Source organism: Agelaius tricolor, unplaced genomic scaffold, assembly GCF_023055355.1.
Source record: "Agelaius tricolor isolate 1412-34295 unplaced genomic scaffold, bAgeTri1.0.p SCAF_16, whole genome shotgun sequence".
NCBI lineage: Eukaryota > Metazoa > Chordata > Aves > Passeriformes > Icteridae > Agelaius > Agelaius tricolor.
In genome coordinates this window covers 17,005,078-17,018,482 of record NW_027269276.1, presented here as the reverse complement: position 1 = coordinate 17,018,482, position 13,405 = coordinate 17,005,078, and the positions used below count along the sequence as shown (strand labels likewise).

Below are 13,405 nucleotides of genomic sequence, written 5' to 3'. Positions count from 1 at the left end.
AGCATAACTCAGCGGTGACCTCGGCTGGGCTGTGTGACTACTGTCCTCTGTGGGACCCCAAACCTGGGCTTAAAGTTAAGCCTGGGATTAGAGGCTGTGCTGAAGCCAGCAGGGTGAGTCCCTCGCTCTCCTGAATCAGCAGTGGCTGCACAGGGAAGCCCCAGAGCAGGCAGGAGGGAGTCTGGCAGCTCGGGGGGTGTTGGATGCTCCAAGGAGGGAGCTGGCTGAGCTGCAGAGGACAGAAACCCCAGTAAAATTAACGCTACTGCAACTGGGTTTAACCCACTTAAACCTCTGTGCCTTGTCCTGTTGTGGAAGCATCCTCATTCTCCCCCAGAATTCTCCCAGGGCTGTCTGCCTTCCTTTTGAAGCCTGTTTTTCTCTTCCCTCTGCTCTTTTAATGCTGGTGGGTCGATTTACCCCAGTTTAAGGACAGTTTCGGTTCCTCTATACCGTCCTTAAATTCCATCATTAATAGGTCATTGCAGTCAGTCCTGTTCCAGGGATGGGGAGGGAGGCAGCTCCTGCTCCGTGCTGAGAAGGGAATGCAGAAGTGTTAAAAACGGGACCACACTCCCGGTACTCAAGTGATTTCAGCATTTATTACAATAAAAAGAAAGGCCTAAAGCAAGGAGGCCTGCGGGCCAAGCAGGAGCATTCCCATCGGGGCGATGGCCCCGGTGTTCCAGGTGGAGCAGCACAAATTCAGTGGGTCAGATGCCCCTTTTTATCTTGTTTTTTATCCCTTTGGATTGGTTTCTTTTTGGATCCTTCATTTGCATGAAGGCTTTCGGTGCTTGATTGGCCATTACGATTCTGTCCAGGCTGGCTCGTTTCACTTGGTGGGTGATGCACTTTACTCAGGTATACTTACGGTACATTGAGTACCGGATTTCTTATAACTACTCTTTTAACCCTTTTTACAATAACCAAACTAACAGTACATGTTTAACAATTATCAACTATTTTACAATGGTTTCTAACCCATTTTTAACAGAAGGAAACATCTAGGGACTTTCCCTTTGAAATTAGCCAACACAAGAAAGAAAGGATAATATAATTAGGTGGGGGGAGAGGCAGAAGAAAAGTCACTCCCTGAAACCCAGCCCCTTTCATCCCGCAGGGAGATCACAGGCGAAGCTGGGTCAGATGTGCTGGAACACTTCCAGGCCCAGAGTGTTTAAACAGAAAGGTTATGTACTTGGGAGATTCATTTCATCTCTTAATTGGTTGTTTGTTTGTTTATATGACTCGGGAGCTCTTTTCTCGTGTTTGCTTTGCTGGCTCACTCAGCTGCTGAAAATCCCGGCCGGCCGCGTCCCCACCCGGCCAGTGCCGAGCACGGGGCTGTCCTTTGGTCCGGCTCCTCCCCATGACCCCTTCCCAACACCCCCCCGGAGCCAGCGGCCCTCCCGTGGCACCCAGGTGTGCCGCTGGGATGCTCCAGCTGAGGCTCCACCGTGCCAGCATCTCCTCTTCCCTTGTGGAAGTCAGGAGATGGTGGGGATGGACCCCTCTGAGCCAGGATTTGAAGCTCTCCCTCTCCCGAGCATCCTCTCAGGCCCAGGAGAGGATGAGATGCAAAATGCCACGGGTTTGGGTTTGGTTTTCCCCCTGGTCTTGGTTCTCTGCTGGTTTCAGCCTGCACAAAATTTTGGAGGAAAATGAGCTTTCTCCTACCATGGCTCTGGAGAGGAGTTTTGGAAATACCTGGAGAAGTGCAACAGCTTCTCTCTCACCCTCCTCTCTTGGCTGTATATACATTTTATGCTAATTTGCTCTTGGTTTTATCTGGGTTTATGTTAATTTCCCCGTATCCAGGCGTGCCCAGACAATGGGCACGAGGTGCCCTGGGGCTCTTTGGCCCAGCGGTGTCCTGGGTGTCCAGATTGTCCCCTCCACCTCGTGCTTGGATGGGAGAACCTCTTTCCATCCCCCTTTCTGGAGCCAGTGGATCTTTATCTCAGCCTTCCATCCATCCCTGGAGGGGAGAGGGGAAGCTGCTCCTGGTTGGGCAGATAAGGAGCAGCCACCCAGATGGATCAGTGGGATGACCTTGGGAGGAGCAGCCTCGGGGCGATGGGGAAGCCGAAGATAAAGGAGGGCATCGTGCCCAAGATGAGCTGGCACCACCACCCTCGAAATGAGGAAAGTGTTTCCAAAACAGGCGGGTTGGCCCCAAAACACCTCCCAGCTCCTGCGGCTCTCCTGGAACTGATGTCAGCAATGGCCACGTGTGTTTGGGAGGAGCTGATGGGCGTCAGTGCAGGAATGTGAGGATCTGGGGCTTTTTTTCCCATGGGTTTTTGGGTTGCAAATGTGTTAACATCTGGGGATTTTTTTTTTTTCCCCAAAATCAATCCCTTTCTCAATCTTTGCTGGATGCAGAGGAATACACATTGCTAAGAGCTAAATCAGAGCCTCTGCTCCTCCTCCTCTCTCCTTCCTCCCTTTGAAGTCTGCATCAACACTGCTAATTAAAACCACGTTGAGAGAAGTTTATTGATTTATTCTCTGGAATTTCTTTTTCCTCCTGGACTTTTGAAATGCTGTCATGGAAAAGGACTTCTCCATGTGCTGCCCACTCGTTTTTGTGGGGATACAATGGAGATTTTAGGGATGCCATTTGCTTTTGTTAAAATTTTAGAAGTTTAATAGTAATGAAAATAGTAATAACAATTAGGACAATAAGAGACAATAAAAAGTAAAGAATTACAGACATAGGGTGCCTGGCACTCTGCCACAAAGCACACTTTGCTAACAAAGGATTACCCCTTAAAAGCAATAGCCTGTTGCATATTCATAGATCTCATACATGATTCAAACATTCCTTTCAAACTAGGGGGTTTCTGCTTAATTTCAGCTTCCCCCCCATCTTGTAAATCGACCTTCTTGGTTCCTCAAAGTCTGAGCTGTCCTGATAAGGAGGCAATAATTATTCTCTTGGGATCTTGGTGTCCGTTGCTGTTATCTATATACACATAGGATAATGTAAGGAATTTCTTGATTATCTTTTCCATTCCTTGAGCTAGGAATGGAAAAGTATACAAAATAATACAAAAATTATCTTACATCACATAGTTTCTATTTTAATATTAAGCTATAGCCTAAAAACCATATTTACCACACTACTTAAAAGAGATTCATACAGCACTACTTAAAAGAGATTAATACAGCATAACTTTCCAACATAACACATCTAGTATTCATTTTAATATTTGCAAAGAGCCAGTCATATCATATGCATTTTTCACAGCACCAACTTGCAACCATCCCAGGCTGTTATGGTGTCTCCAAGCTTTGAGGCTGTGAGAGCATTCTGTGCTGCCTCCCCAGTCTGTCCCTAATCCCTTGCAGTCAAATCCAGCAGGACACAGCCTCAGGCCATCCACTGAGCCCCAGAGATGCTTGGAGCAGCAAGGAGGTCAGGAAAGCAGGAAGCCTCCAAGCTGGTGCTGGCCTGAGGTGGTGGGATGGGAGGACAAAAGGCCATGGGAGATGTTTCCCTTTTGCTGCAGGTATTGGGGAAAAATGTGTCAGGATGTGGTGATGGGATTACCCAGCCAGGGCCACGATGGGTAATGGAGCCTTCTCCAAAAATTCATCATTGTTTGGGGCTGAAAAGTCCTGCTGGGGCTAGAAGGCCCAAGCTGGAATGGTGAGCTGGGAATCACCTTCTGGAGAGCAGATGGGACCCTGCCCTGAGCATGGTTCTTCTGCTGGTGTTGAGCTTTGATGGGAAAGTGCTCAGTGGATTTTGGGACTGTGGAGAACAGCAAAGGCTCATCCAGGATTTTCCTGGGCTGGGATTTATGTATGCCACTGGCCAGCTGATGAAAAGTCTGGAAAACCCAGGACCTGCTATGTCTTGCAGAGCCACTGGCTTGGCGTAGGCAAAGCCCAAGCCACTAATTACCTGCCTGAGGACAAAAAACTTGTGGATTTGTGTTTTCTTAGTGTCTGATCCAAGGAGGTCCCCATCCAAGTGGCACCAAGAGTGCCCCAGGGAGATCTGGCGTCCTTCTGGAGAACATGCAAAGCAGGAAAAGCTTTGAAAGCCAAGAGAAGGAGGAGGAGATCCCTGAGTGTCACTGAGCATCTCCTCCAGGCCTGGCTGATGCAATGTTAGCCCTTCCAAAGGCTGGGAAGCCCTGGGAAGTCCCCAGGAACTTTGGTGGCATCAAGGCCAGCTACCAACTGGGGCTGGGGAGTCCCCAGCCCAGGGGCAGATGCTGAACTGGGGCCAAGCTGTGGTTCCCTGTGGGAAGGGCTGATCCAGCTGCTGTGGATCAGATGGCATCAGATATCCCTGAGGGAGGGTCAGCCAGGAATAAACCTCCTTCCAACAGGTTTCCATGAGCTGCAAGATGATGAGGACTTGGAGTTGGGTTGGGGAAGAGCAAGGCAGGGGGTCATTTCAGCCCTAACCCTGAGCAGCCATTCCTCTCCTCTCCCTGGCATGATAAAGCCATCCCTGAACTGGCAGTGGGGTTTATCCACCACCTCCTCATTCCCAGCCCTCTTTCCTGAGGGTTTCCACAGTAAAAACCCTGCTGGGGGAATTGGGGTCAGCCCCAAGATCAGTGTCCCAGTAACAGAACAGATGGAAAAGGACAGCATCCAAGCAGTCAGCTGGGGAATGTCATGTCCCACACTGGGCTGGAGAAGGTCCTGCAGCCCCATCCAGGGATTCTGCAGCAGGCACAGCCAAGAGCCTCACTCATTTATTGTTATTTTCTTTTCCTTTGCAGGCACTGAAAATTGCTGCGTGGGCAGAGAGGTGTCTGAAGGTGATGAATGGCTTTGCTATGTTTGCCAAGGAGATGCTTTCCTTTGATGGGCACCAAAACACCTGGGCTTGCCCTTCCTGGCTGGAAGAGTGAATTTCCCTAGAACAGCTCACAAATACAGGCCAAATCAGTAGTTTCAGGAGAAAAAGAGGAAGGCTGGAGATGCCATTGCAGAGGAGGGGAGAGGCCAGGCTCAGCAGTCTGAGGTGTGTGATGTCCATGTGCTGCTTCTGTCCCAGCCAAGGGGATTTTCCAGTGACCTGGATGTGAGCAGGGCACACTCCATCCCTCCCACCAGTCCTGGCTCAGGGGAACTGGGTTAGATAAGCATTCCTGAGCCTGGAGGAGGGGAACCACACTGGGATGGAGGCTCCCAGGTCCCAGGGATGCAGCACCCCAACCTCAGCTCCTTGGTTTGCGTGTTGAAGTCGGGGTTTTCCCATAGCAGGAAGATTGTGGTGTTGCCTCTGCTTCCTTGGAGGAGCAGCCTGTGGGCTGTGAATCATGCCTTGGACAGCAGAAGGGAGATCTTCAGGGCTTGCTCCTTGCTCCTCTAAACATCCATCCATCCATCCATCCATCCATCCATCCATCCATCCATCCATCCATCCATCCTAAGCCATCCCACCAAACCCAGGTGCTCCCTGTCATCCCAAGCTCTCTGCCACTGCTCCTTTCCTCTCTGAGGATGGGATCACAGGGATTTGGGACTGTGGATGTTGGTGCACATCGTTTATCCTGGTTTATCTACTCTGTTTGGGATGTATTTGTACTTTCTCATGGTACTTCTGAGGAGCAGAACCCAGACAGCTGTTGCGCTGCAAAAACTTCAGTGAGCTGGCATGGATGGATTTCTTCAGAGAAATATTTTTAAGCGGGAAAAAAAAAAAAGGGACATATTTATAATATTTATTTCTTTTTAATAGCTTTATTTTTGGTTTTTTAAACTTCTTAGCTGGTTCTTCAAGGCATTCCAGCCCCAGCAGCATCCCGTGGTGAGAAGTTCCCTGGATGAGCATGCAGCCTTAGCTCACCTCTGCCAGGGCAGGGACCTGGCACTGGAGCATCACCAGTAATTTTCCACTCATCTCCACGCTGTAGAAATACACCCAGGCATGGAAAAAGCCTAGAAGGGAATAAAGAAGACACTTGGCCAGTAGAGCTTGGCCAGCTCCCAGCTCAAGGAACGGCTTCAGGTTCATCCCCAGCTCTCCAGTGCTTGGCAGGCTTGGCTGTCTCAGCTCCTACGAACGGGACAGGCCAGCAGCATTCCTGCCAAAAGCCCGGTGCTCCTGCTCCAACAGCTCCCTGCACCCACGGGTTAGCTGCAAGACAAAAGGGGGGAAAGTGGCCTTTTTGCGGGGTTTGGTTGGGATTTTTTCCTTCTCACCGCAGAGAAAAGGAGAAGGAAATACTTGGCACGGAGGGCGGAGCGGAGCGAGGGGGAGCTTGGGGACAGCGGGGATGTGGCAGTGGGAGGCGAGCGGGCCCTTTGTGAGGCTCTAATTGCTCCATCCAAAACCCACATTAGCCTGATGAGTGAAAAGAGGTTTTTACGAGGGCAATAAGATGTCCCAGCCTGCCGGGGTGGTGATTGCCAGCCCGTGGCCTCGGGCTCTCTGTGGAGCCGCTGGTGCTCCTGCTGCAATTCGACTCCAGCTCGGCAAGAGGGTCCGGCCCTTTCCCAACCTCGCGGCGCTAATCCCTCTTACCTCAGTGGTGCAGCAATAACCCCGGGAGCCACCACCACCTCCCACTGCCGGCGGCTGCAGAGCACACCGTGTTCCCAGACAAGGCTCCTCACACCCTGCACAGCCCCGGCAAACAAGGGCGGCTTCCCAAATCCCATGAGCATCCTTCCCCCAGCAGCTTTCCTTGGAAAACACCCTCGAAGAGTCACTGTCCCCAGCCCACTTCCTTGAAAACTCAGGTTGCTGTGAAAACGGTGGTGAAACAGGCTGGGAAGGGGGCACCAAGGGCAGAGTGACCGAGGTCGGTGATATCCTCATGAGTCCAGAGAAGATAAGTGATGAGAGGGTGATGATTCACTGCCTCTTGTGCAAAACCCAGCACCATCCAGTGCATCCAGCATGTCTGAAGATGTTTCTCCATAGGGTTTCTCCTGACAGGGGAGGATGAGGGTGGCTTCAAAAAGTAATTCCTGGAAGAGGAAGGCGCCCAGGACACCAAGACCACTCACTCTGCTGGGTGTAGAAGCTCACTGAGGTCTGATGTTTTCCTGGGATCCTCTGCTTCAGCCCATGGAAGGAAAGGTTGTGGAGGAGGGAAACCCATCACAAGGGTTGCTCCCACATCCAAGGGACGGGGAGTTCCTGGGGACAGGCTGGCTAAGGGTTGGCCAAGCTGCAGGGTCAGGACTGGCAGGCCTGAGCAGAGGCAGGAGGGGGTTATTTGGTAGAGGTAGTTATGAAGGAAACAAGATATCTCCTTTCCCAAGGTGCCTGAAGGGAGCTGAAGACACCAGAACTTAGCCCCTGGGAAGAATGAGTCAGTCACAGGGGCGACCACAAGGATCTGTTATCACAAGGATCTGTTATCAGTGGAAAATATGTCTCATGAGGGCATCAAAGCAGCTCCTTGTGTGCCAAAAGGAAGGGGGAATGGGAGGAAAAGAGGACAAAGATCCTCAGTGCCAGGCAAGGAGAGTTCTGTGGCCCCAGCCCCTCTGGGATGGTGCAGGAGGGGGTTCAAAGCCCTGTGTCCTTCCATTTGAGAGCTTCTTCAGCCCATCCTGGCAGCCCAGGGGCTGGGGCAGCTGGGAGGGGAAGGTCTCACTCTGACAGCACCACGGAGCCAGAGCTGGGCCCAGCATGTGTTACTCACCTTGAAACTATGTGAGTAAACAGAGAAGGCTCCTCTTCCTGGTCCCACCTGCAATTAGGCTGCAGACTGGAGCAGAGGAGCTGAATCCACCCTGGCAGATCATGGGGATGCTCTGCTCTCTCCTCTACTGAATCCTCAGGCCAAGCCACCCAGGAGAGGAGGATGGTGAAGCTCCAGTTGGCCTCCTGGACCATGCCCTCCTGTATGGAGCTTCTTGGAGATGTCCCACCAGGTGGAAAACACCCCTTTCCCATCACTTCTGGTGTTTTTATATGGGAATAAATCACATGGGACTCAATTTTCTTCATGGTCGAAAAAGCCCATTCTTTATTCACGTAACTCCTTTTTATACAGTTTTACCGACCTCGTGTGTGACTCCAGTGGGTTAGTAGCTTTCTTGTCAATTATTGGTTAGTAACAAGTTGTTATTCTGTATTGATTAGTCACTCAAATCCCCTGGGAGTACATGCAGGAAAGCTGTTTGTGAGAGATACTTTTCATTTTTCTATCTAATGGTGTAAAAACAGTTTATGCAGGTGCCAGTTGTTTTTCAGCCAGGAATAGATTGTTGTGCTAACAAACTGCTCACAACAGGATTGCTGGATTGCTTTCACATGGGAACTTGCAAAGTGCCTTTGAAGAAATGACAGGCTAGCCAGAGCAGGCCTGATTTTATGAAGCCTTTCTTTATGATTTTTCGACCTTACTGCAACATTTTTATAACCTGTATCACATTTTTTGTTGCTGAGCAGCAGCTACACTCATGGCTCCCTGTGACATGGGGGAAGTGGAGCCAACTGGGAAGAACCCAGTTGAGAGACTCAGCACCAGCTGGGAGGAAGAAGAGATGATCCCACAGGAAAGGGACCTCCCTACTGGCACAGCAAAAGCCTCAGAGCTCCAGGGATTTGGTGGCCACCACTGCAATCATGAGTCCCATTGGATCCTGACACCTTCCACTTTGGTCCTTGGGGTTCTCAGAGGGGCTTGGCTCTTCTCTGTGGAAAACCTTCATCCATCTTGGTGTCCTCTTCCCCACCAGTGCCTAGAGGAAGAGGAGAGACCACCCTGGACCATCCCCTAGAGGGAGGAGAGCAGCCTGCAGAGCAGCACTGGAGCCAGCCCAGGGCCAGGGAGTTGTGCAGAAGACTGAAGGGTTTCCAGGATTGACAGACAGTGGTTTCTGCAGGCAGGAGAGGGAATAAAATGGTCAAATTGCTCACAATTCCATGCCTGTCCTCCCACACAGAGTGAAGGAATGCGGGAGATACCGCAGCAATGCCATGCAAACACCCTGGAGAGGTGAACCTCCTCCTGACCCCAGCTAGGAGAGAACAAAAACTGTTTTAAAGACTTTTGGAGCATCTTGATGCATCCGTGGGAGGCTTGTGGGCACTGGATGTGGGGGAAGCAGCTGATGGGTCGATAGCCTGCAGGAACACCAAACACACGGACATCAGAGATAATTGGTGGAGACAGAGTCCAGAGATGTTACAGAGACTTGTAGCCATTCCCACACTGGGAATCATGTAGAAATAAATTAATTAACCATTCCAGAGCTTTAGGTACAGGCAGCAGCATCTGTGCTGGCACAGACACAGGGATTCTCTTTGGGAATGAGGCCACGGATGGGAAGAGAAGGGGAAGAAGGTGCATGTGTTGCTGAGGTTCAGACTGGGTGACCTCAACCAGAGCAGAAACAAAGGGAGGGGGAAAAAAAAGGTAAGAAATGGCAGCTTCCTCGGGCTGATCCCTTGCAAGACTTACTCAGAGTTACATCATGGTGCTTATTAGGATGCAGATCCCTGAGAGCCAGGGCTCCAGAGCCTCTGGAAGGATCCCTGGGGATGTGGGGATCCCTGCCAGCAGCCAGGGCAGTAGGGGTGGCACCCCAATCCCAGCTGTGCCACTGAGGCCAGCTTCCCAAACACAGGCACTGCTGCTGTCCCCGCAGAGGGACTCAGCTTCGTTTGGGAGCCCAGGGAGGTGGGCGGTGTTTGGGCACGGGGCTGCCTCCTCTGGGTGCTCCTGCCGGTGTTCTGTGACAGGGACTGCACAGCTGCTGCTGGCCACAGCTTCCCTGAGTCGGCTGTCACCACACCAAGGCTTTCTCAAGACCACAGGGCTATTCCTCAGCACACAGCACTGAGCATGGTGGTTTCCCTGCCCTGGCTGCTCTCCTCCTCTGAACCAGGAATGCTGGGGTGTCCCTGGAGGTGGCCAGGGAACAAACCTGGGTAGGGGGCTGCTTCCCCCTGGAAGGGCAGGATGTAGAGGTGGGGTTCACAGGGGAATCCCAGCCCAGGAATCTCTGCTCCTGGGTGTGAGATTCCTGCTGAAGGTCTTCTCTCATGCCCCAGGATGCTCGTGAGAAACTGTGCCATGGCACTGGCCTGGATGTTCCATGGGGATCCATCCTTGGCTTTGGGGGTGTTTCCTTCCTGCAGGCAGGGAGCAGGTGAGCCACCCCAGTGCCTGCATCCTGCCTGCTGAGAGAGCAGGGAGCATATCAGGAGCATCCCCAGTGCTGCCACCATGCCAGGACTTCCCACAGAGGAGCATCCAAACGTGCCAAGCTTAGCAAGTCCAGCCAGGAATTCAGCGCTGGAGCTGTGGACTCCAGGCCCATGTCCCGATGCACAAGTGGCTTTCCTCAGCTTTGGATGGATTCCATCAGCCTGCAGGCTGCTCCAAGGAGCTTCTCCCTCCCTGCATCCTCCCCCAGGGTTTTGCAGGATTTCACGTCCCGTACTGGGAAACAAAAGCAAAAAGAAACACCATGGCTTTTTTATAATGAAGTGCAGGAACGGCGTGTGAATGCCCGGGCAGTAATTCAAGTGGGAACATGGAGCTGGAAAGCTTTCAGCTCCCAAACTCAACCCAAGCCTCAGCACTTGGCTTTGTGCTGCTCATTCATCCACAGGGTTATTTTTGGATTCCTCCTCCTGGGAGAACAGGATTAGTTTTGTTTTCAGTGTTCCTTGGAGAGCAGCTTGCTGAGGGAATGACTTAGCAGAGAAAAACCCTCTTAGCTGGTGGGGTCTGCTCGATTCCATGATTCTGGGTGGGAATGTGATGATCTGTCATGTCCCTTGGGGATTTATTCCCGCTCTGCTCTTGCTGGGGCTTGGGTATCTCATTACCTATGGATAATTATCTAGAGATAATGAGGTACCTGCATCTCTGGGTTGCTGGGCCTTGTCTTTATTGCTTTCCTGGGGCAGCAAGCAGAATAAGTTGGGATTTTTATTTATTTACCAATAACTGTAGGCCCTGGCAAGATCCAAATCAAAGTTTTGAAGGAGATAAAGCTGGAAAAATGTTGGATGAGCAACCAGACTTGGTTGCTCATATTTTCTTATTTTCATATTTTCTTAGAATCATAGAATGGTTTTGGTTGTAAAGGACTTTAAGAATCATCCAGTTCCAGACTTAATTTTCTTCTAGTTCAACCTAAAAGGGGATCTTAGAAGAGAAGAGAGAATAGAAGGAGAATATCTCTCACAGAAAGAGATACAGAGAAAAGAGGGGTGGGAGAAGCTGTAAAGACCCATCCCAAAAAATTGTTAAAGTGTGGGATCTGACTTCAAGGACAGGGAAAGATGTGGGAGTGGGTATTTCAGAGGATATTTGGGTCTCCTTTTCCCACTGCCAGCAGTCATTTGAAGGTTTGGAAGGAGCTGGCATCTTCCAAGGCTTCAACTCCTTCTTGGCTCCAGAAGAAATGAGTGGGATGAAGAAACCTGGATCCCTCTCTTCACAATAATTGTACTTTAAATTTAACCACAATGGCAGCTGCTGGGAGCCCTCCCTATAATCCTCCTTAATCTTTCCCCCACCTCTCCATCCCTTCATCCCTGTTTTCCTCTGTCCCTCCCCTGCAGCAGGCTGTGCATTGGGACTGTCTCTACAGCTCTCTTATTCCAATTAGCTCGCTAATTAGAGCCTCATCAGGGGTGCTGCTGCCACCAAGGATGTCTCCAAGGCAAGAGCTGCTAACGAGGCTGGGAAGTCCCTGGCAGGAGTCCTGGGGATGGTGGGGTGGGATAAATCTCCCTCGTGTCCTCTTGGACAGAGCGACAGATGCTGGTGTCCCAAATTCCTTGTGTTGGGATGGAATTTTGGGATTTTTTTGGGGACCAAGGGGATTTGCCTTCATTCTGTTTATGGGACGTGTTTCATCTGTTAGAGGAGGGCCCCATCCATCTCCCACTCCCTTCCAAATGGCTCCTGAGCCAAAGAAACCATCTCTGGTTTGGCTCTGTTGGATAATTTGGGGGATTGCCAGATGATTTGAGGCATGGAGAGGGGTTCTCTGGTCCTTAGGAGCAAACCCAAGGTCATTTTGGAGGGCTGCTGTGTTTAAAACCAGGGAAGCTGTGGGGTTTGTGGCAGCAGGTGACCTTTAAATGCCACCTCTCCCTGTCCCCAGGGAATCAGTTGAGTAGCTCATCTCTCCTGAACCTAAAGCATGACTTTATGGGTAAGCAAATCAAAGAGAAGAGAGGAAAAAAAAAAAGAGGGAAAAGGAATGAAGGTAGATGTTCCTGGACAGATCTGCCACAGGCCTGTGAGCTGGGGACCACCCACCTTTCTCCATCACTCAAGCCCCAGGCCAGCATCACTCTGGGTTCTGCCCTCCTTGAGGGGGTTAAATCCTTCTGGGGAGCTGAATTAGCACCAGGACAAATTGGGGAGCAAAAGCTGGGACAAGAACTGACCCTTTTTGGGGAATGGGAGAAGTGGTGTGGCTGTGGAGCAGCAATGAACTCCAAGTGCTGCCTGGATGCCCATAATCCCACCTGGAGCCCCCACATCCCTGTGTCTGCCAGGGTGAACCCCAGGATGGGTGTCCCACAGGGACATTGTGGAATTTGGGCACCCTGCAGGCAGTGACAATGTGAAGCCTGCAGGTTTCCTGAGCACTTAGGGGGAGCCACAGCCCAGAAAACAACAGATTGAACAGAGATGCTGAGAAATCTCAAAAAGAGAATTGAAAACCACACGGCCAAAATTTGACTGAATCAGTCAAATCCATACCTCCCCAGCAAGCCTGTGGGGATTCTGGGGCTGCTCCCATCACTGGGTACCAAACAGAGAGTATGCTAATGGCTGGAGGGGCAAAAAGGGTGGGAATGGCCATGCCCTGATTGGGAATCACCGTCCACCTTTCCCCCAAAGACACACTCCCCAGTCTTTAAAAATTAATATAAAAATTAAAACAAATAAAGGTAAATAGTGAGGATTTTTTTTAAGTTGGTGTCTCCTGTTCCAGCAGGTTTGATGCCTCAACAAGGAGCAGCTCAGATCACTGAGTTGTCAAGGCAGAGATGAACCACACAGGAAGCTGAGAGAAGAAAATTCACAGGAGAAAGATCAAAACAGCAGGTAGAAACTCCCCTCTCTGCACCAGAGAAATGTAAGATTGAGAAAATGTTGTTGAAATTTAGCTTTCAGAGTCCAGCTGGATGCCTGGCAGCAGGGATGTGGCCAAACCAGTATGAGGAAAGGTGTTTCTTGAGTAAAGTTATGTAAATGTATGAGCCAAGTCAAGCTTAAAGGGATTATCTGCCATTTTGAGGGAATTGTGATTCTGTTCAGTCAGGTCAAAATTAACACTGATAGTTTTAATGCCCATGACTCTAAATAACAACCTGTATTATCCACCCATTCGCTTGTTTTAATATATATTACCTATTCTCTGTTGCACACTAATATATAACATTTCATAATTGAATGCAATAACTATTCTCTAATTGCATAACCATTTG

At 50.5% G+C, this 13,405-nt stretch overlaps 2 protein-coding genes across 9 annotated transcripts in view; both read left to right on the top strand.

The window, feature by feature from the left end:
• The window catches only part of PPCDC (phosphopantothenoylcysteine decarboxylase), a 26,359-nt gene extending 21,473 nt beyond the window's left edge, over positions 1 to 4,886 (top strand). For 2 of the 3 annotated variants that reach the window (XM_071441840.1, XM_071441838.1), the window contains one exon: positions 4,752 to 4,886. In XM_071441840.1, the coding sequence (XP_071297941.1) occupies positions 4,752 to 4,883 (132 nt within the window). In that variant the 3' untranslated portion in view covers positions 4,884 to 4,886. The remainder of the gene's footprint in view (positions 1 to 4,751) is intronic. The other variant, XM_071441837.1, reaches the window with a different exon arrangement.
• CUNH15orf39 (chromosome unknown C15orf39 homolog) overlaps positions 4,874 to 13,405 on the top strand; it is a 23,001-nt gene continuing 14,469 nt past the window's right edge. For 2 of the 6 annotated variants that reach the window (XM_071441817.1, XM_071441824.1), the window contains exon 1: positions 5,746 to 13,022. The gene's annotated coding sequence lies outside the window, so the exon portion shown is untranslated. Of the gene's footprint in view, positions 4,997 to 5,745; positions 13,023 to 13,405 lie in introns of those variants that run through there. The other 4 variants (XM_071441822.1, XM_071441821.1, XM_071441820.1 and 1 more) reach the window with 4 other exon arrangements.